We start from the raw sequence: 23,854 nt of genomic DNA, 5'->3' as shown, positions 1-23,854 counted from the left end.
TGTGTGGGGTGGTGGTGGTGGTGGTGTGGAGTCTGGTTCTCTTGTGCAGTCCAGTTCTCTCCTGTTCTCTACCATCCAGGTTCCAGCCCCATCTCAGAGGTTCTTTAACCGTTAACTCCTTCTGTTTTAGTTACCTAGTGCTGCTATAACAGAAATACCACAAGAGGATGGCTTTAACAAACAAATTTATTCTCTCACAGTCTAGGAGGCTAGAAGCTGAATTCAGGGTGCTAGATCCGGGGGAGGGTTGCTCTCTCTGTCGGCTCTGGGGGAATGTCCTTGTTATCAATCTTCCCCTGGTCTAGGAACTTCTCTGTGCAGGGATCCAGGGTTCAAAGGACCTGCATCCACTCCTGGTTCTTGCTTGATAGTAATGAGGTCCCCCTCTCTCTGCTCGCTTCTCTCTCCTTTTATCTCGTTAAGATACAACGTGCTAGAGGCCACATCTCAGGGAAGCTCCCCTTACATTGATCAGGCTGTGACCTGAGTAAGCTGTCACATCCCACCCTAATACTCTTTAACATACCTAACCTTGCCTCATTAACCACAGGCAGAGATTAGGATTTAAAACACATAGGAAAATCATATCAGATCACAAAATGGAGGACAACCACACAATACTGGGAATCATGGCCTAGCCAAGTTGACACATATTTTTGGAGGACACTACTCAATCCATGACACCCTCCTTGCCCATAGATGGAGCCTCTAAGAGGTTGTTTGGACAGGTGTTGAATGTCCACACCTGGCCTCCAGCTTCCTGAAGCAAGGTGGAGATTGAGGGAAGAGTGTTTACTGCTTACAGCAGCACCCAGCTGGGAGGGCTGGGCCGGAGCAGAGGTCTGAGGTGGCTGAAGAGATGACTGCCAGCCCCCAGCACCCACACACCTGCGTTCTGGGTGGAGGTAGAGGAGCAGAAAAGAAGGGATCTATTTCTAACTCTTTGCTTCACATGAGCAGTGTAGTATTGCCCTAAGGTATCAGATTTTAAGGGACGGTTTCAGCAGGGCCAATGCCCCGCTCACCAGAGGCTGCTTGGTGGAGTGAAACAGAGGGCCCTGGAGCCAGAAGACTCAGATTCCAGGCCCGGTTCTGCTCCTTATTGCCTTATGGACTTGGGTCAGTCACTCCCCATCCCTGGGACTCAGTGTCCCCACTGGCAAAATGAGGGGATTGGATTAGATGTTCATCAAGATCCCTTCCAGCTCTGATGGAGACAGAGGAGGACACCGTTCGCTTGCGGGGCCCAAGATTAGACGGTAGCTGTTCCAGTTTGGAGGCAGCAGTTCTACTGCATTTGCTAGACTTAAATGTCCCCCACCCCCACCCTTCCACCTGCATGTTTAAGAGAATCAGTGATTGGCAGATGCTGGTGGTATTGGCAGAAGTCTGAGAGGGCAGAGAAACACCAGGCAAGGCAGCGTAGAGTTCTACCTCTGCCACAAGCAGCTCAGATCCCAGGGCCAACCCTGTCAGCAGGCCCCTGTGAGTGGAGATTGAGTTCTCAGTTACGCATTGCTTCCCTCCAACTCCATCTCTAGTTTTGAAACACATCTGTGTTATCAGAGTCTTAGTATCCCAGTTAGGCTATAACAAAATATCACAGGTGGGTGGCTTTAAAGGACAGAAATTTGTTTTCTCACAGTTCTGGAGGTTAAAAGTCCAAAAGAGGGTCTTGACCAACTGTGCTGATTCCTTCCTTGTTGACTGCCCCAGGTGTTCCCTGGCTTGTAGATCATCCTCACATGACATCTGTCCTCCCCCTGTGTGTGCCTCTGTCTCTAATCTGCTTTTTATAACTCAGAAGTGATTAGCTTTAGAACCTACTCAGGTATCATATAATTAACCTAACAAAGAAAACCCTATTTCCAAACAGGGTTATACCCACAGGTATAGGGGTTAAGATTCCAACACATTTTTTGGGAGGGGGGGAGCACAATTCACTCCATAACAATCAGTTGCTGAGACTGGAGTGTACATTAGTTTATCAGATTGCTGGCCTCAGTGACAGAAAAGACCAAGGCTGAACCCAAGCGTGATGTCCTGAGGAGAAGGAGGAAGTGGTGGGGCGGAAGGTAAGGGACTCCTACTTCACAGCTGGCACTTTGCCACCACTTTATGTGGTGTCCTGCTCAGTTCTTATGAAAATGCCTGAGGCAGTGCTAGTCTCTCCTGTTTTCAGATGAGTGTACCAAGGCTTGATTTCACCAGGAAAATTGTCTGAGACCTCCCGTTTAAGCTGGTAGAAGGTTGGCCTCTATAGGAGGACTTGATGGAGGAGCAAGCATGGAAGGGCAGATGAGAACACAGGAAACTCATCTCCCAGGGCAGCCTCACCTGCCGTGCGTCGCCCACTGTGTGTTATACCTCATGTTCCCCCTACACTATCCCAGCACACGTTGTCCTAGTGCGTCTCTTAGTTTTTATTTTTTTGAACTCGTTCAATATCTCCAAATTTAAATTTCTTCAGTAAGGAGAATCTCTCAGTTTATGAGAAATAATCCAGTTCCCCAGAGGTGTGATTGATTTTGGGCATTTTATGTCTAAAGTGCAAGAAATATAGACATCAGGTTTGCCAACATATCACTTATGGGTTTACTGTAAACTTTACAAAAGGCTTCACCATGGGATGTCTTTAAAGCTCTTCTAATGCATTTAAGTATTATTCCATCACAAAGCATGGTTATAAGTAATGTTTTAGAACCAGAGCTCTCACACTGCAGATGCCTGCCGGGGTCACCAAACAGGGTAAAGATGCCCCTGGTGTTGTGCTGGGCCCCCAAGAGGTAACTCTGCTTACCTGGAAATGGAAGATGCCAGCATATCCACGGCCGAAGCTTTGGTCCTGGGGGATGACTCTAGCCAGAGCCTTTTCATTAAGCGTAAGGGAGGCAATGGCAGCCAATAGCCAGCAGTCTCCTGCAAAATGAAAACCATAAGTCATGAACTTCACCAGTGATTCACAGTAAATGGGAAAAACGTCTGCCAGAAAGAGATATGGGGAGTTTCACACATGGCCACAGCTTCTCTGCATTTTTCAAAACTGACAGAATGTGAACAGATACCTCTGTCCTCCCTTCTGCCTCCGTTCCCTGCTCATCTCCTCCCAGTTTGCCATAAACATCCGTGACTGTTGTGGCAATATTGTCAGATACACTTACTCAGGTAACACAGGACTCTGTTATGTCCCAGCTCTGTGAAATTCCACCCACTTCCATTCCCATGTACCAAGGCTGTACATGACGGTGAACAGACGAGCAGACATATCATAGCTGCCCTGCAGGTCCCTCAGTACTTGGGTGTCCTCAGAAATAGCCTCCCACAGTGCCTGGGGAGCACATTCTGGAGCTGATGCTTTCCCGCGACCCAGATCAGTTTAATGGTAGGCAAACGTAGCTCAATGGGCAGTCGTTTTGCATTATTTTGTATTTCAAGATTTGTTGACTTAGCCATGGAATTCCCAAGCTATGTCTTCAGGTTAGCACACATCTGGAGGAAGACTAAAGAGTGAAGCCAAGCCTTCTGCAGTGTTTCAACGGTGTCTACCATACACCAGATGCACCCACGGACCTGCACTGAGAATGCCTGAGTGCCTTGGGCATGCCTAGCAGTGCTGTAGGTGCTGCTGGAATATGTGTGAGCAGATGTTTGGAAGTGTCCGTTTATCTGACAGGACCTCTCGGTTTTCTCCTCCCAGATGTCTTTGTTTTTAGAGGGTAATAATTGGAACTCAAAGTTCCACAAGCCTGGCTTCCTCAAAGTTCACATTTCTGGACAGAACTGTTTACCATACTCTGGTGTACTCTCTGGATGCTGGACATTGTAATACGGCCCTCTCTGGTTGCTGTGCACAGGTGAGAGAGAATCACCAAGTGCTCATCAGGAAGACTTCTACTAGATTGCTTTATTTCTGGCTTTCTCTGGGTGTCACAGCAGGGTGCATGGCACCCCAGCCTTGGCAAAGTCACAAAGTTTGGTTTCTAATGTGTCAGCTGTCCTTTGGTCCACCTTCTGGGAGAATCCACAGGAGACTGACACAGACTAAAGATGTCCATGCTCAGTCTCCTCATCTGTAAAATTGGGAGGGTGGCTAGAAGGTCATGTAGAGTGCTGAGATGCATGCCTGGCAGGTAACCTAATGAACGCATGGACATTTTGGCTACAGCTATCACTTATCACTTATGACAGTGCTGATCTAATGCTGCTGGAGTCATTGTTCTCAGGAACTCTTAGACTGTGAGCTTGATCTGAGGCCACATGCACATTCCCACCAGAGTGGTGTGATGGCAAAGGCCTTGGAGTCCACCAGTCTCCATTCATAGGGAGTAGGCCAGCAGGCTTGGAGGAAGGGAAGGATGAAGAAGAAGGAGAAAAAGGGTAGCAGCAGTGACATTCCCACCCACTCCTTGCCTCCCTGGGGGTAACATTCCCACCCATCCTGTGCTTCCCTGGGCATTCTGGGACCCAGTGCTGCTACTGCTGACCCATTCTGGTGAGTGCTGATGGGGTGGTGTGTGTCAAACTTACTCTTCACCCCCTTCCCTCCTCCCACTTACCAAGCTCCCCCTGGCAGATATCAGTCCTGGTGGCCCCTCCAAGAATGAATTCTGGATTTTTCACTATTTCCTGGAAGAATGAGAACTTTATTAAAGTGAGGCCTGCCACAGAGCAACCCTGTAAGATGGAGAAGGCTCAGGGCCTCTCTCCTTTTGCTGAGAAAAAGGGCATTTTTTCCTGTATATGAAAGGATGCCATGGCATTACACCTCTGACAGACCTGGGGACTCTGGTAAGCCACACCACCTATGGAAATGTCCTGCCAAATCGGGGCTCCATTCCTCTCAATCTCCTGAGTAGCCCCTCAGTGCCATCCTCTGACCAAACAGACCCTCACCACACCTGGCTACAGAGTGGGCATCAGTTATGCACTTAGGATTTCCATCCCCATTCATGTCCCTCATGAAGAATCAGAGGCTGTGGGTTTGAATCCAAGTTCTACCATTTATGGGTGTGTGACCTCTGTGGGCTCCAAGTTCTTCATCTTACAATGAAGTTAGGAATACACACAAACAGACTTGAGCTTAGGATGAAATACAAATACCCACTCCCTACCCACCAAACATTTTTCTTTTTAAAAAAATGCATATAGAATCTAATAATGTATATAAAAAATTATACACTGTGGCCAAATGGGATTTATCCCAGGTATGCAAGCCTGGCTCAACATTGGAAAATCAGTTAATATAACATCATATCAACACAGGCTAAAGAAGAAAAATCATTTGATCATATCAATAGATACAGAAAAAGCATTAGACAAAACTCAATACCAATTTATAATAAAAACTCTCAGCAAACTAAGAATAGAGGACAACTTCTTCACCCTGGTAAAGAACGTCTACAAAATCCTATGGCCAACATCATACTTAATGTTGAGAAACTAAATGTTTTCCCCCTGAGATCTGGAACAGGACAAGAATGCCCCCGTGTAGCACTCTTATTGTTTTATTTTTATAGCTAGTGCAATAAAACAAGGAAAGGAAATACAGGGCACACCAGCTGAGAAGAGAGAAATAAAACTGTCTTTGTCCACAGATGATATGAATGTCTACATAGAAAATCCCAAAGAATTGACCAAAAAAAAAAAAAAAAAAAAATTCCTGGAACTAATAAGCAAGGCAAGATACAAGGTAAATATACAAAAACTCAACTGTTTTCCTATGCACCAGCAATGAAAAGTTGGAATGTGAAATTAAACGCAACATCCTTTACATTAGCAGGAAGAAAAAAAAAAGACATAAATCTAACAAAATATGCCTACCACCTATATGAGGAAAACTACAAAACTCTGATGAAAGAAATCAAAGATCTAAATAAAGATTCCATGTTCACGGATAGGAAGACTTAATATTATTAAGGTATTAATTATTCCCAACTTGACCTACAGACTCAATGCAATCCCAATCAAAATCCCAGCAAGTTATTTTGTGGGTATTGGCAATCTGATTCTAAAGACTATAAGGGAAGGCAAAAGACCAAGAATAGCCAACACAATATTGAAGAAGAACAGAGTTGGAGGACTGACACTACCTAACTTCAAGACTTACTATAAAGCTACAGTGGTTAAGATAGTATGGTACTGGTGAGAGATTAGACAAATAGATCTGTGGAAAAGAATAAAAAGCCCAGAGTTAGACCCACACAAATATAGTCAACAGATTTTTGACACAGGAGCAAAATCAGTTCAATGGAGAAAGAATGGTTTTATCAATAAATGGTGCTAAAAAACTGGACATCCACGTACAAAAAAAAAAAGAATCTAGACCCAGAGCTTACATCTTGTACAGAAACTAACTTAAAATGGGTCATAGAACTAAATATAAGACACAAAAGTATAAAACTTATAGAAGATAACATAGGAGAAAATCTGGATGACCTTAGGTTTGGCCTGTTTAGATACCACACTAAAAGTACAATCTATAAAAGAAAAAAAAAAGATAAATTGGATATCATTAAAATGAAAAAATTCTGCTCTGCAAAAGACATTGCTAAGAGAATGGAAAGACAAACCACATACTTGGAGAAAACACTTGCAAAACAAATATCTGATAAAGGATTTGTATCCAAAATATAAAAAGAACTCTTAAAGCTCAACAATGAGAAATCAAACAACCCAATTGCAAAGTGGGCAAAAGATTTGAATAGAAATTTCACCAAAGAAGATATACAGATGACAAATAAGTATATGAGACAATGGTCAACATCAATGTCATTAAAAAAACCCACTGCACTGAGTCAATTACGTCTCATAGAGACCCTATTGGACAGGGTAGAGCCGCCCCATAGGGTTTCTAAGGCTGTAACCTTTATGGAAGCACGCTGCCACATTTTTCTCCCATAGAGTGGCTGGTGGGTTTGAACCAGCAACCTTTTGCTTAGCAGCCAAGCACTTGACAACTGCCCCTCCAGGCCTCCTCTCAATGTCATTAGAGCGTTACAAATTAAAACAATAATGAGAGATACCACTGCACACCTATTAAATTGGCTAAACTCCAAAACGCTGGCTGACAAGGATGGGGAGCAACAATGACTCTCACTCACTGCTGGTGGGAACGCAAAATGGTACAGCCACTTTGGATGACAGGGTGGCAGTTTCTTACAAAGCTGCACACAGGCTTACCATAACAATCCGGCAATCGTCTTCCTAGGTATTTACTCAAATAAGTTGAAAATGTACGTCCACATACAAACTTGCCTACGAATGCTTATAGCAGCTCTGTTTATAATTGTCCAAAATTGGAAGCAACCAAGAGGTGAATGGAGAAACAAGCTGTGGTGCTTCTGTAAAATGGACTACTATTCAGTGATAAAAAGAAATGAGCTATGAAACCACAGAAAGCATATTGCTAAAAGAAGCCAGTGTGTATCATTTCAATTACAGTAAAACCTGCAAAAGCTGGAGTCTTTGTAAGGCAAAAACATGTCAGGGAAGCAAAACTGAAATATTTTCCACTAAAACGAGTGATAGAAAAGTGATAAGACCGCACCCTGTCAAAGAAGGAAAACTTGTGAGACCTGGAAAAACAAGGCAGTCCTGTCAAGTTCCAGATCTCACAGGTTTCACTGTATATGACATTCTAGAAAAGGCAAAACTACAGAGACAGTAAAAAATATCATGGTTGTCAGGAGTAATAGGGGAGAGGAGAGGCCTGGATAGACGGAGCACAGGGCATTTTTAGAGCAGAGAAACTATTCCATATGATACTGTCATGGTAGACACACGACATTATACATTTGTCAAAACTCATAGAACTGTCCTACACGAAGAGTGAAGCCTACTGTAAACTACAGACTTTAGTTAATAACACATTAACGCTGGTTCATCAGTTCTAACAAACATATCACAGGAATGCAAGATATTAATGATAAAGGAACAGTGTGCAGCAGGGAGGGGGTACAGAGGAACTTTGTACTTTCTGCATAATCTTTCTGTAAACCTAAACTTGCCTTAAAAAAAGTCTATTTTTAAAAAATCGTTTAGGTCAAACATTCTCTCTATGTATGTACATATATGTATATGTACAATGGTGCTAGTAGGAGTAACAGTAGAACCTGTCTAACTTTAGGGGGGGTAATGCAAATCAAAAGCAGCCCCAGACTGATCCCTATGAGGTGGAGGTCAGGTATACCTCCACTCTCCAACCTATTTACCAATTCTGACACCAGCCGTCCTGCCTATGGCACTCTCTTCTTCTCTCCTGAGTTTGATAACCCGTTGCACCGGCCACTCAGAACTCACAGACCGTATCTACCGTTAAGTGGTTTATGAAGGAACCGGCTATAACTCAGGAGCCAGGATTAGGAAGCATCCAGGCAAAGTCTCCCCTTCTTCAATGCAGGGTGGCTCTCTCAGCTCCTCTGGACTATACAGGCCGCCTCCAAGCCCATCCCTCCAGGACAGGCTCCTCTCCGCCCCCTGAGGGCAGCCTCACCTTAGCTCTGCCACTGGGCCTTTTCTGGGCCTCTCGCTGCCTTCAGTGTTACAGGCCTTGGCCGGTGTTACAGCTCTTTTAGGAGGTTCCCTGCCTCCATTCTTTCTCTGCTGCTTCTGCCTTTTTTTTTTTTTTTCCTTCCTGGTTTTCCAGTTGCTTCTCTTCTTGCTTCTTTCTGTTTACCTGAACCTCTGTGGGGCTGTAACCGAACGCCACTCGGGTTCTTGTCCTGTCTTATTAGCCAATTGAAATAAGATGGACACTAACTGGAAGGGAAACAGAAAGTGGCAAGTTTATTGTCTGTGCATACAAGAAGCGTCTGGGGTCTAGCGACCATAAAGCCACGTCCTCACCGTCTAAGAGGGCTGGGGAGCTTTTTGTTTCCAGTGGTGTCAGGGGTTGGGTTTCATACCAGTAACTTTCTGCCCTTAGCCCTCCCATGCCCATATTTGGGGGTCCGGATATTAAATCATCTTCCGTTGGATGTGCGTGTAGTGGCATCCCTCGTTTCTAAAATGGAATCGGGTGAAATCATGGGCTGGGAAATAGTGCTCCTTCCAGGGACAGTTCCATCTGGAGGTCCATTGAAGGATGTGATTTCTTCAATCTGCGCATGCTTCAAGGTATAGGTTGGGCTAGTTCGGTGGGTGGAGCCACTACCTGCTGCAACTTCCTGAAAAATATTGCTCAAAACAAGCTTGTGGTTAGTAAGACAAAGAAAGGGTGGTGATTGGGGTTTTCAAGTCTAGCTGCTCACATCTAGAAACTCCTCATCAATTTCAAGGCATGGCCCTCCCACCAAAGCCGCAAACTGACCAATCTCTCGGTAGGCCACAGACACTTCATTTTCATAGCCTACTGACCACTCTCTGCGAGGTGCATACCAGTCACAGGGCAGGCTGCAGCCGAGGACCAGGCAGAAGTATCAAACAGAGTTGTTTATAACTTAGCCAGGAAATGTCAATCAACCTGGACAAAAGTAGTAAACCCTCTGTGGTAGAAAACTAGGGTAAAGGCAACTCCTCAGAGTTTAGGGGAAAAGAAGCTCTCAAGTTTTTTTCCAAAGAATCAAGGCAAAAGACCACATGAAGTAACTCATTTCACCACAATATAGAATTTTACCTAAATGTATTATATATTTTATTATCTGCAGTATATATTAGATACTGATATGCATTATATATTTTGTTATATGCAATATATATTATATATAAGTATGCATTATAAGTGCATTATATATTTTATTATATGCAGTATATATAACATGGAGGTGTATAATTAAAACATTAAAAAGGAATTTTAAAACGATTATATAAAATTTATATGTTTATAAAATTTTTGTTAAGGTGCTGGGCTCCATTCCCACTAATGAGTAAGAGAGATAAAGTCCCTGCCTTCATGGAGTGCAGGTCGGGCTGGGGAGACAGTAAACAAGTAAACAGACATGTAAGTTCAGGGAGTGATAAGTGTTCAGACAGAACGTGATGGGTGGGATGGGGGCTACTTAGATGGGGTGGTCAGGGAGGGCCTGTTCCATAAGCTGACATTTGACCCAAAGGAACTCTAGGGAGAGATGTAGATGAGAGTTCCTGGTGCGCAGTGGGCACTCAACTACTCTATCGGAATCTGAATGCAGGTTGAGCGAGGGATGATTTCCCGCCTGTTTCCACTGTTTCCAGAAACCAGGACTGGAGAGGGAGCCCCTGCTGGAGACTGAAACTGCCCACTCATATCTGGGCAGACGCCCAGGGGGAGGGCTAAAGTCACATTGCCTCCTGGCGAGACCTCAGCCCTGAATTGTTTTGTCCCTCACTCCCCAGGAACCCTGCCTATCCGCTGTCTTGGGTGCAAGGATGCACCACAAGCTCAGGCCTGGCAGAGGAACAAACATCCCAAATGCCGATACTAAAAAAATGAATACTCTGCAAAGTATTTGTTTCCAAGGGCTGCCCTGACAAAACATGGCAAGTGGTGGTGGGGGGCGGGGGGAGGCGGCTATAGAAACAGAAATGCATAGGCTCACAGTTTTGGAGGCTAGGAATCTGAAATTCAATTTGGGATGTTGATAGGACTATGTTCTCTCTGAAGGATGTAGGGAAAGATCCTTTCTTGTCTCTCCCGGCTTCTGGTAGCCCCAGGCGCTCCTTGGCTTGCAGCTGCGGCATAACTCTGCCTCACAGGGCTGTCTTCTCTGTCTCTTATCCCCTTTTATAAGACACCCTCAGATGGGACTAGGGACCACCCTACTCTAGTATGACCTCATGTTAACTTAGCTGATAACACCTTCAAAGACTTTATTTCTAAACAAGGTCACCATCACAGTTACCAGGGGTTAGTACTCGACGGCACTGGGTTCACTGGGTTAGTACTTCAACGTAAACTTTGGGGAACACAGTTCAATCCATAACAAGTCCTTGTGTTCCCACCCTCAGCTCCAGGTGGCCTTGGAATTCTTTTTATTAAACTACCCTAATCTCCAATATGCTAGTCCCTGGCAGTGAAACCCCAGCTAAGGCTCATGAGAGGCATCCCAAGATAAGATAGAGTTGTGCAAGGTCTGCTAACTCCCTTTTATTCCTGACTAATCGCTGATATGCTCTAGGCAACATTTTATTAGCAACATTTTTCAGGCCAGCAGGCTGTGCCTTGAGAACCAGCTACAATCGGCCACCCACGCTTGCACAGAACCTGACCTCGGAACTTTCTTCCTTGAGAGGGGAACACGTTGACCAGCCCACTAATGTACCTAGGGCCCATTCTGGAGCAAGGGGCCCATCCACCAGTACATCCAGCCCAAGATGACTTGGCAACTGGACTCCCAAACTTGGACAGGGGAGGGGAATTCCAAGAGTAGGCAGGCTAAGGGGGACTGAGGTGTAAGACCCTGAACCAGTCTCCCCATAATCCCCAAGTCCCCAGCTCAGGAATCTCACAGCCTTCTGGTCACTATGTTACCCGATTGGGGTCTGTGCCCTGGAACAGTTGAGCCCATGAAAAGGGGAGGGGGGGCCGACAGCAACGTGGCCTGTCCTTTATGGAGTTCTCCCAAAAGCAATTTTTACATCAGAGCTTATATATTGTTTTGGCAAGGATTATCTAATGTTTTTAAGCATGTAACCCACGGATGGTCATATACATCACAAAACAACTACAAGAAGCTCTTTATTAAACTGAAGATAAGCATTTTGGACATCTGGACTCTGATCTGTATGTTTGTAACAGGCTAAAAAAAACTTACATAAGAATCTCTCGGCTAGTGGAACTGGCCTGCCACGTCCGCTCTGACTGAGATAAGGAACAAGAAAGAAAGTTGCAGACCAAAAGCACCAGGCAGCCTTCCTAGCTGCTGTCTTGCAGGCTGAAGGTCGTTTCTCAAGAGAACAGAGAAGAGGAGAGAGACCAAGGCCACAGGAGCCAAGAGGTTCTATACCCCTTTGGAAAGAGACCAGTGCAGCTGGTGCAATAAAAAATGTTTATAGATTACTTAGAGCATCATTATGGCGTTAGTTATGTCAAGCTCTCAATCACCCATTTTGAATAGGAGAAAACATGTTGTGAGGTATTAGGGTCACAAATAGACACCTCGTTGCTCCTTATCTGTGCAGATAATAAACTTGCCACTTTCTGTTTCCCTTGCAACTGGTGTCCATCTTATTTCAATTGGCTAATAAGACAGGACAAGAACCCAAGAGGTGTTCAGTTACAGCAGGACAGTCAGGTGAAGGTAAGGAAGGGAGATAGTTCCTCAGTGCCAGGCATGGTGGAAAGGTGCAAATCAGGAAAATATAAATGGGTCTTGAAAAAAGAGTTCCCAACATTGGCCCTGGCCAATAAGCAGAGGGGCTATGGGCTCATCACTCAACTTCTTTGGGGCTGTGTCTTCATCTGTCACATGAGAGACTTGGACTGCTCTCCTCCGCCTCAGACATTCTGGGCTTATTTTGGGTTTGGGAATGTTCATTGAAGCATCTGCCCCAAAGAGACACTGAGGGGCCCCCACTGCCCTATATTTTTTTTTTATTGTGCTTTAAGTGAAAGTTTACAAATCAAGTCAGCCTCTCATACAAAAACTTATACACACCTTGCTATGTACTCCTAGCTGTTCTCCCCCTAATGAGACAGCACACTCCCCATCTTCACCCTGTATTCCCTGTGTCCATTCAACCAGCTCCTGTCCCCCTCTGCCTTTTCATCACCCCTCCAGACAGGAGCTGCCCACATAGTCTCATGGGTCTACTTGAGCCAAGAATCTTACTCCTCACCAGTATCATTTTCTGTCTTATAGTCCAGTCCAAGCCCTGTCTGAAGAGTTGACTTCAGGAATGGTTCCAGTCTTGGGCTAACAGAGGGTCCGGGGACCATGACCTCTGGGGTCCCTTCAGTTATAGTCAAACCATTAAGTCTGGTCTTTTTACTAGAATTTGAGGTCTGCATCCCTCTGTTCTCCTGCTCCATCAGGGATTCTCTGTTGTGTTCCCTGTCAGGGCAGTCATCGGTGGTAGCTGGGTACCATCTAGTTCTTCTGGTCTCCAGTTTTTGTGGCCCTTTCTGTCTCTTGGGCTCATATTTACCTCCACAGCTCTCTTTGTCTCCATTGTCCAGCCTCATCAGAGGAGTTGCTCTGTAGCCCTAACAAGTGATATTCACCATGGTCACTGCTATGAATTCCTATCATGAACATCCCATGGACTCTGAGGGCCAGCAGATCTCTGCCCCAGCAGGCTGCACCAGACCCCTGGACCTCCTGGGGGCTAGATGGCCTCCAAGCGTGGAGACCCTGCGTCTTGGCAACTTCCTTGCACCCCTGCCCCCCAACATTTGCCGACCAACTGTGCCTGCAGCTGTCACTTCTCCCAGCTCCTATCTGTTATTGGTTGTTTTTATTTAGGAGAAATTTATCAAATCTCATCAAGCTGGTGAAAAATATAGAAGGAGAGAACTCAGAAATTCTCACCCAATGAACGCAAGTTAGCCATCAGGTACAGTTTGGCAAGGCCCTTGTATGTGTGACTTATGCCTCTGTCCAACGTTCGTGTACTGGATTGGTTCATGTGTGCTAATCAGAGGGTGTTTTGTGTACACGTAGCTGAAGAGGTATCTGTGCTGAGGCATATGGCTAAACATCTGTGTGGCATGTCACAGAGTATGCTGGACAGATGGGGGTCCCATGTGTGCTAAGGGCACGTGGCATGCCTGGGCATGTGGCATGTATGTGCCTCTGTGCATGCTCCGTGTGTATAGGTCACATATGCGTTTGAGTGCATTCATTGTGTCTGTGCATGAGTGTCCTGCATGGATGCGTGGGGCCCAAAAGTGCATTGTTCTGGGCACTAGGGGGTGGGGGGTGGGTGGCTTAACTTGAGGGAGAACCGGAGGGGGTTACCTGAAATTACAATCCTGTGCCAGATGATGGATTGAGGGATCTCAGTAAACATGACATGAACTCAGAAGCTGCTGGGGGTCTGGAAGCTGAGAGAGAGGCTGGCCCTTGCTCAGGAACCCATTTTCACGGAGCATGAAGGGCCCGGCATCCTGGAATGTTTGCTTTCAGGGCCTGTTCTGTTTACCTGGTACGGCGTCAGGGCCTCAGCCTCAGACTTCTCCCCACCAAGTAATTGATGTAAAAAGGGGAAACCACATTCCTGTAGTGCAAAAGCTTTATGTGCTCACCTGCTATCCAAAAGGTTGGAGGTTCGAGTCCACTGAGAGGCACCTCAGAGGAAAGCTTAGGAATCTACATCTGAAAAACCAGCCATCGAAAATCCCACAGAGCAAAGAGTTCTACTCTGACACGCAGGGGGTCACCATGAGTTGGAGTCTAGTCCATGGCTACTGGTTTTCGGTTTTCTCTTTTTTGGTTTTATAAACAAGGCTTGGAGATGCTGGGCACTGGCCACCAGCAGCTCTGAGCTGATCTCTGCCTTTGAGTGCAGAGCTGTGGCCAGCATGTGGGGGCACCAGGTCCTGTCCCCCGCAGCTCTGAGGGAACATGGCTGCACTCAGGGAGGGCAAGTGTGCTTTGCAGGACAGAGACAGGTGATGTCATCTGGCATGTGTGGAGTGCAGTGCTGTGGGGAGTCTTCAGAACTGGAGAGATATGGGAGCTTCCTGGACAAGTGTACTGGCTTTAGGGTGAGAAGTGGGGAGGGAACTGCGTTTGGAGATGCAGCAGGAACAAAGACGGGTGTAAGGAGACAGTGGCGGGGATGGGGGTGGTAGGAAAAGGAGGCCAGGGCAATTCTGAGTTGGGAAGTAGGGTACAGGCCGAAGGACATAGGCCCTCAGCCTGGGTGGTGAACCTGGCTGCTGTCCCCTTCAGATTGGGGTGTAGGCCAACCAAGCTGTTTTTCAGCTCAGCATTTTTCAGGTGGCTGGGTGAGTCCCAGCCTTTCCTGTGTCTACACACACACACACACACACACACACGCATGCACACACGCATACTACGTTCACATATACACCACACACACTCACACATATTCACATACATACAGTCACATAGGTACCCCATACACATTCACATATACACCACACACACTCACACATAGGTGCACACATATTCACATATACACACATATATATACTCTTACATATACACCATGCACACACACACACACACACATGCACAACACAAACTCATACACATGGACACTCATACACGCAGTCACACACTCACACACACACAATTCACTCACATATACACCGCACAGGCTCACACATACTCACATGGGTACTCACTCACACACACTCACATATATACCAAACAGTTCACAGAGATATACACACTCCCATATACCCCATGCACTCACACACACTCACACATCCACACACTCACATGTACAACACACACACTCATACGCACAAAGTCACACATATACAAACACTCACATACGTTCACATATATACCACACACGTAGTCACACCACACTCAGACTACAAAAGGAAATAGCAATGAACAGCTGATCACTGCATAAATAACACCTCATGTTTACTTTGAGCCCACCTTGAAGAGCCCAAAAGTTTTTAGTTTTATTTGTAATTACGCGTTTCTTATTTAAACCACTGCAGTAATTTTAATGCAGGAGACAGAGAGGAGGTTGACACAGTGAGTCCTGTGCCAATCATAAGTGAGATGGGACTAAGAGCTAGTAATGATGATGATGATGATAAAGACAGTAACAGTAATGGCAATGATTGCTCTCACTTATTGAGCACCTTTTGTGTGCTAGGCATTCGGCCTACCGTAGTTATCTGAAATCCCACAGCAATCCTCTGATTATTGTTTTTCCCATTTCACAGGGGACGAGACCGAGGCTCAGGGAGTTAAGTGATGTGACCATAATCACGTAACCAATTAGTGGCCAGCACTCAGGGTCCCCCCTTCAGGCCCCACACTCTGACTGCTCCTCTTTGCCCATGAGTCACCTGTCCCCACAGGAGCCCCTCCCAAGCCAGTACCACCCAAAGACAGCAAGAGCCAGCTGGGCGGGTCACAGGGAGGGCCTGATGAGTCCAGCATGGCAAATATTGACATCTTGTCCCAGGCACCAGCTGGTGCCTCCTGGGACCCATCACCTCTGACTGTTGGGGGTGGGGGCAGCAATGATTCAACTCCCTTAGGGAAGGGGAGAAAGGCCCCTTCACTTGCAGCTCCTTTGTCACACATTTACCCATGCTTGCTCTCACGTCGGGAGGAGAGGATGGAGGGCCAGTATCCACAGCTCAGCCTCTGGCTGCAGACACTTCACTTACATTGTCCCAGCATCATCCCAGAATCTTCCCACACCTAGCCCATCTCTGCATTTGTTTGCCCTTGAATTCCTGAGACTTCTCCTTTTGGATGAGGTCAAGTGACCAGAGCTTTGACTCCACTCTTCACCTACTGACAAGATCCTCTCTGACTTAGGGCCCCAGCCTCAGTGGAAGCAGACAGCTGTGGCCGGAGTGGGGGTGCAGCCAGAAGACCCCTCAGAGCATTCCACCCCACGCACACCGTTTCCAGCGGTGGAAGTAGCCTTGCAGACGTGCCCAGGTAGAATCTGTGTAAGCCCCCTCTCTCTTCTCCAGCGCTCCGCCCTCCCCGGCGCTGCTCCCCTGTCCCACTCGCTGCACTCACCCCTGGCCGTTTCCACACGAAGGGGACCGGGAAACGCTCGCTGTAGAAGAGGGAGGCGTTGCTGGCCGGGAAGTCGACGTCCTCGAACAGGACGCCCCTGCGGAAGCACGCCTGCCGCAGCTGCTCAAAGCTCTGGCCCGAGGAGTGGATGCTGCGAGCGTCCCTGCGGGCCGGGGGTGCCTGGGAGGTTGCGGCCCGGTGGAGGTAGGGCATGATGCGTGGAAAGGGAGTGAGGATGCAGAGGCTGTGCGTGGAGGAAGAGCCGGCCGAGGGCCCGCCGGCCCACACCTGTTTGCCCGGGAACTCCCTGCTGGACGGAGGAGGGCCGCGCCCAGAGCGCAAACTGCGGGGTGAGAGCAACCTGCCCTGCGGAGGGCTTCGGCCTGCCCTGCGGAGGGCTTCGGCCTGCCCACTCCAGGCACAGGCTGTGGACCTCCGCTGAAGGCTTAGGAACCCAGTGAGAGAGAAGATTGCCTCTCGAGGAAAGATGGCAAGAAACCAAATGGACCCAGGAAGTGGCAGGTCCGCCTTGTTCCCGTGGGATAGTGCACTGTGCATCCTTCCCGCAGTCACTCCCCCAAAAGAAAGAGTTGCAGTCTTGTGGTTGGAACGGAGCTTAATGAAACATAATAGCAGCACATTGCATTAATAGAGCTTACACAGCCCTTTCACAGTTTTATTTTGATTTTGATCCGAGTTCGAAAACTGTTTGTGTACAGGGCTGGGTATTGTAAATGTCTCCAGCTTTGTGGCCCACACGTCTCTGTCTCAACTACTTGGCTATGCTGTCTAAGTGCAAAAGCTGTGATAGATGATGTGTAAATGACTGGGAATGGCTGTCCCAGGAAAGCTTTCCTTAGTTTGCTGACCTGGCCCCTGATACAAGTAAGCTCAGGAGGGACACACTCTCCCTCCAGTGCTCTTCCATATTCCTGGCAGCCTCTGCCAGGAATGGACAAAATAGATGTCATATTAGTGAAAACAGACATCATATTAATGACATTCCTTGCTTTATAAAACTCTGAAAATATGTTTTGGCTCCATCACCAGTCAGAGCAAGGCCAGGGTCTGACTTCAGAACAGATCATCAATTGCTCATATACAAGCTTAAGATGAAGTTGAAGAAAATTAGAACAAGTCCACGAGACCCAAAGTGCAATCTTGAGTGTATCTCACCTGAGTTTAGAGACCATCTCAAGAATAGATTTAATGCATTGAATGCTAATGACTGAGAACCAGGTGAGTGGTGGGTTATCAAGAACGTCATACATAAAGATGGCAAGAAGGTCATTAAAAAGACAGGAAAGAAAGAAAAGACTAAAATGGATGTCAGAAGAGACTCTGTAAGTTGCTCTTGAACATAGCATAGCTGAAGTGAATAGAAGAAATGATGAAGTAAAAGAGCTGAACAGAAGATTTCAAAGGGCATCTTGAGAAGACAAAGTATTATAATGAAACGCGCAAAGACCTGGAGTTAGAAAACCAAGAGGGAAGAACATGGTCAGCATTTCTCAAGCTGAAAGAACTGAAGAAAAAAACTCAAGCCTCGAGGTGCAATATTGAAGGAGTCTACTCGATGGCACTGGGTTTTTACTGGGTATTGTCAAAATATTGAATGATGCAGGAAGCATCAAAAGAAGATGTAAAGAATACACAGAGTCACTGTACCAAAAAGAACTAGTCAATGTTCAACCATTTTAGGAGGTAGCATATAATAAAGAACTGATGGTACTGAATAAAGAAGTCCAAGTCGTACTGAAGGCATTGTTGAAAAACAAGGCTCCAGGAATTGAAGGAATACAAATTGAGATGTTTCAACAAACGGATGCAGCACTAGAGATGCTCAGTCTTTGATGCCAAGAAATTGGAAGACAGCTACCTGGCCCACCAGATGGAAGAGATTCATAATTGTGCCCGTTCCAAAGGAAAGTGATCAAACAGAATGTGGAAATTATCGAACAACATCATTAATACCACATTCAAGTAAATTTTTGCTGACCATAATTCAAAAGTGGTTGCAGAAGTACAGAAACAGGGTACTGCCAGAATGTCAAGCCAGATTCAGAAGAGGGCATGGAATGAGGGACAGCATTGCTCATGTCAGCTGGATCTTGGCTGAAAGCAGAGAATACCAGAAAGATGTTAACCTTTGTTTTCTTTTTTTTTTTGAACTAAAAACATGACTTTATTTTGGGGGAGTGGATGTTGCCAATGAAAACGGTTGCTGTTTGTGCTGTGGGGCAGTGAATGTCAGCACCTGTCTTCCATCTCAGGCCCACACCTCACGTGTTAGGTGATGCCATTCCTGTAAGAAGCACCACATGGCAGAAACAATGCTGTCCTTCCTTCCGGATTTCTCTTAGAGGTGTCAGGGGTAGGCAAGGTGGAGGACCCTGTTCCAAACCAGCCTGACGCCTGCCTCGTCACGTGTGCTTCTGACAAGGGGCATATGGAAGCTGAAAGTCAGCAATGCTTGTGTGTGAAAGGCATGTAATCTGAGTAGTAACTTTGAGTGTGGCTTACGCATCGTGGGGCCGTCCCGTTACACACAGGTGGCTCTGCCTCAGACTCCCAGCTCCCACTAGGCGCCACGCACCATTTGACCCTTTTTCCCAATCATAATGCTTGGCCATTTAGGATTCAAACCTGATAAATTCCACAAATACCAGAAGATGAATTTTAACTTTATCTTTTTTTTTTTTGTTGGGAGTTTTTTGATTACCGTTTCAATCTCTTTTTGTGTTATGGGTCTATTTAGTTGTTCTACTTCTGAATGTGTTAGTTTAGGTAGGTAGTGTTTTTCCAGGAATTCATCCATTTCTTCTAGGTTTGCAAATTTGTTAGAGTACAATTTTTCATAATAATCTGATATGATTCTTTTAATTTCAGTTGGGTCTGTTGCGATGTGGCCCTTCTCGTTTCTTATTCGGGTTATTTGTTTCCTTTCCTGTATTTCTTTAGTCAGTTTTAGCCAATGGTTTATCAATTTTGTTAATTTTTTCAAAGAACCAGCTTTTGGCTTTGTTAATTCTTTCAATTGTTTTTCTGTTTTCTAATTCATTTAGTTCAGCTCTAATTTTTATTATTTGTTTTCGTCTGGTGCCTGATGGATTCTTTTGTTGCTCACTTTCTATTTGTTCAAGTTGTAGGGACAGTTCTCTGATTTTGGCTCTTTCTTCTTTTTGTATGTGTGCATTTATCGATATAAATTGGCCTCTGAGCACTACTTTTGCTGTGTCCCAGAGGTTTTGATAGGAAGTATTTTCATTCTCGTTGCTTTCTAAGAATTTCCTTATTCCCTCCTTGATGTCTTCTATAACCCAGTCTTTTTTCAGGAGGGTATTGTTCATTTTCCAAGTATTTGATTTCTTTTCCCTAGTTTTTCTGTTATTGATCTCTAGTTTTATTGCCTTGTGGTCTGAGAAGATGCTTTGTAATATTTCGATGTTTTGGACTCTGCAAAGGTTTGTTTTATGACCTAATATGTGGTCTATTCTAGAGAATGTTCCATGTGAGCTGGAAAAAAAAGTATACTTTGCAGCAATTGGGTGGAGAGTTCTGTATAAGTCAATGAGGTCAAGTTGGTTGATTTTTGTAATTAGGTCTTCCGTGTCTCTATTGAGCTTCTTACTGGATGTCCTGTCCTTCTCCGAAAGTGGTGTGTTGAAGTCTCCTACTATAATTGTGGAGGTGTCTATCTCACTTTTCAGTTCTGTTAAAATTTGATTTATGTATCTTGCAGCCCTGTCATTGGGTGCATAAATATTTAATATGGTTATATCTTCCTGATCAATTGTCCCTTTTATCATTATGTAGTGTCCTTCTTTATCCTTTGTGGTGGATTTAAGTCTAAAGTCTATTTTGTCAGAAATTAATATTGCTACTCCTCTTCTTTTTTGCTTATTGTTTGCTGGATATATTTTTTTCCATCCTTTGAGTTTTAGTTTGTTTGTGTCTCTAAGTCTAAGGTGTGTCTCTTGCAGGCAGCATATAGATGGATCGTGTTTCTTTATCCAGTCTGTGATTCTCTGTCTCTTTATTGGTGCATTTAGTCCATTTACATTCAGCGCAATTATAGATAAATAAGTTTTTAGTGCTGTCATTTTGATGCCTTTTTATATGTGTTGTTGACAATTTCATTTTTCCACATACTTTTTTGTGCTGAGGCGATTTTCTTAGTTAATTGTGAGATCCTCATTTTCATAGCGTTTGACTTTATGTTAGTTGAGTCGTTACGTTTTTCTTGGCTTTTATCTTGAGTTATAGAGTTGTTATACCTTTTTGTGGTTACCTTATTATTTACCCCTATTTTTCTAAGTAAAAACCTAACTTGTATTGTTCTATATCGCCTTGTATCACTCTCCATGTGGCAGTTCAATGCCTCCTGTATTTAGTCCCTCTTTTTGATTATTGTGATCTTTTACCTATTGACTTCCATGATTCCCTGTTATGTGTATTTTTTTTTAATTAATCTTAATTTGTTTGTTTTTGTGATTTCCCTATTTGAGTTGATATCAGGACGTTCTGTTTTGTGACCTTGTGTTGTGCTGATATCTGATATTATTGGTTCTCTGACCAAACAATATCCTTTAGTATTTCTTGTAGCTTTGGTTTGGTTTTTGCAAATTCTCTAAACTTGTGTTTATCTGTAAATATCTTAATTTCGCCTTCATATTTCAGAGAGAGTTTTGCTGGATATATGATCCTTGGCTGGCAGTTTTTCTCCTTCAGTATTCTGTATATGTCGTCCCATTCCCTTCTTGCCTGCATGGTTTCTGCTGAGTAGTCTGAACTTACTGATTCTCCCTTGAAGGAAACCTTTCTTTTCTCCCTGGCTGCTTTTAAAATTTTCTGTTTATCTTTGGTTTTGGTGAGTTTGATGATAATATGTCTTGGTGTTTTTCTTTTTGGATCAATCTTAAATGGGGTTCGATGAGCATCTTGGATAGATATCCTTTCGTCTTTCATGATGTCAGGGAAGTTTTGTGTCAGGAGTTCTTCAACTCTTTTCTCTGTGTTTTCTGTCCCCCCTCCCTGTTCTGGGACTCCAATCACCAGCAGGTTATCCTTCTTGATAGAGTCCCACATGATTCTTAGGGTTTCTTCATTTTTTTTAATTCTTCTATCTGATTTTTTTTCAGCTATGTTGGTGTTGATTCCCTGGTCCTCCAAATGTCCCAGTCTGCATTCTAATTGCTCGAGTCTGCTCCTCTGACTTCCTATTGCGTTGTCTAATTCTGTAATTTTATTGTTCATCTTTTGGATTTCTACATGCTGTTTCTCTATGGATTCTTGCAACTTATTAATTTTTCCACTATGTTCTTGAATAATCTTTTTGAGTTCTTCAACAGTTTTATCAGTGTGTTCCTTGGCTTTTTCTGCAGTTTGCCTTATTTCATTTGTGATGTCTTGAAGCATTCTGTAAATTAGTTTTTTATATTCTGTATCTGATAATTCCAGGATCGTATCTTCATTTGGGAAAGATTTTGATTCTTTTGTTTGGGGGGTTGGAGAAGCTGTCATGGTCTGCTTCTTTAAGTGGTTTGATATGGATTGTTGTCTCCGAGCCATCACTGGAAACTAGTTTTTCCAGAAAATCCGCTGCGTCCAGTCCAAATCCCGGCAGGATGGTTCCCTGGCTGGGACGCTGCTCTCCCCGTTCCAAGACCAGTCACTGCCTCCCGGGGACTTCTTCTACCGGCTGCGTCCCACGCCGCCCGCGGAACCGGCTGGTCCCCCTCCCGGGGTTAGTTCAGGGGGGTGGAGCAGCTCTCTGTGCTTGTGCCGTACCTGACTGGTACGCTGGCTCCAGGCTCTTAACCTTTGTTTTCTTGAGTAAGCAAAGATGTTCAACGGTATGGATCATAAGAAATTATGGATAACATTGAAAAATAATGGGAATTCCAGACCACTTAATTGTGCTCATGAGGAACCTGTACATAGACCAAGAGGCAGTTGTTCGATCAGAACAAGGGGATGCTGCATGGTTTAAAATCAGGAAAGGTGTTGGTCAGGGTTGTATCCTTTTACCATACTTATGCAATCTGTATGCTGAGCAAATAATTTGAGAAGCTAGACTATATGAAGAAGAATGTGGCATCAGGATTGGAGAAAGACTCTTTAACAACCTGTGGTATGCAAGTAACACAAGCTTGCTCTCTGAAAGCGAAAAGGACTTAAAGCACTTACTGATGAAGATCAAAGACTACAGCCTTCAGTATAGATTATACCTCAACATAAAGAAAACAGAAACTCTCACAACTGGACCAAGAAGCAGATCACGATAAACAGAGAAAAGATTGAAGTTGTCAAAGATTTCATTTTACTTGGATCCACAATCAATGCCCTTGGAAGCAGCAGTCAAGAAATCAAATAACATATTGCATTGGGCAAATCTGCTGCAAATGACCCTTTTAAAGTGTTTTTAAAAAAAAAAAGTCACTTTGAGGACTAAGGTGTGCCTGACCCAAGCCATGGTATTTTAAACTGCCTCATGCATGTGAAAGCTGGAAAATGAATAAGGAAGACCGAAGAAGAAATGATGTCTTTGAATTACCATGTTGGCAAAGAATGCCAAAAGAACAAACAAGTCTTCTTGGAAGAAGTACAGCCAGAATGCTCCTTAGAAGGGAGAATGAAGAGGCTTCTTCTTGCTTTTGAATCAGGAGGGACCAGTCGCTGGAGAAAGACATCATGCTTGGTAAAGTGGAGGGTCAGCAAAAAAAAAGGAAGACCCTCAACAAGATGAATTGATAGTAACTACAACAATGGGCTCAAACATAGCAACGTTTGTGAGGATGGCAAAGGACTGGGCAGTGTTTCGTTCGTTTGTACATGGGGCCACTATGAGTTGGAAGTGACTCAATGGCACTTAACAGCAACAGTCACGTCACTTCTGGCTGTGGATCCTGATACACTACACCCTTCTGCCTAGAGTACTATCCATTCTTCCCCTCCTGCTCCCTTCAATGAAGCTCACACAACCTATCCCTTACAGTGTGTATGATGGTGATCTGCACACTCAGGGTTGAGAAACACCAACTTATGTAGTAAGTGCTGGGCACACAGGGACAGGGGGCTTCCCATGTGCACAGAAGAGTCATTTTCTTTATTTTCTATTACTGATTTCATCTTGGATCTTGGGCTCCAAGCTTATTCTGTCCCTTTCCAGTGTGTTCTGCCCAATGCAATGATTGTTCAGTCGATTTTCTATATTATTATCAAAGTCACTCTAGGTCAAGGCTGAG

At 44.8% G+C, this 23,854-nt stretch overlaps 1 protein-coding gene across 3 annotated transcripts in view; it reads right to left on the bottom strand.

Moving 5' to 3' along the window:
• CAPN9 (calpain 9) overlaps positions 1–16,820 on the bottom strand; it is a 51,310-nt gene extending 34,490 nt beyond the window's left edge. For 2 of the 3 annotated variants that reach the window (XM_003410893.3, XM_064276633.1), the window contains exons 1-3: positions 16,608–16,820; positions 4,557–4,626; positions 2,801–2,919 (exon numbers count right to left, since the gene is read on the bottom strand). In XM_003410893.3, the coding sequence (XP_003410941.2) occupies positions 2,801–2,919; positions 4,557–4,626; positions 16,608–16,820 (402 nt within the window). The remainder of the gene's footprint in view (positions 1–2,800; positions 2,920–4,556; positions 4,627–16,607) is intronic. The other variant, XM_064276634.1, reaches the window with a different exon arrangement.
• Positions 16,821–23,854: the final 7,034 nt, after the last annotated feature.

The sequence above is a fragment of the Loxodonta africana genome, chromosome 25 (genome assembly GCF_030014295.1).
Source record: "Loxodonta africana isolate mLoxAfr1 chromosome 25, mLoxAfr1.hap2, whole genome shotgun sequence".
Lineage (NCBI taxonomy): Eukaryota > Metazoa > Chordata > Mammalia > Proboscidea > Elephantidae > Loxodonta > Loxodonta africana.
Note: the sequence above shows the minus strand (reverse complement) of the source record. Positions and strands in the feature narration are given on the sequence as shown.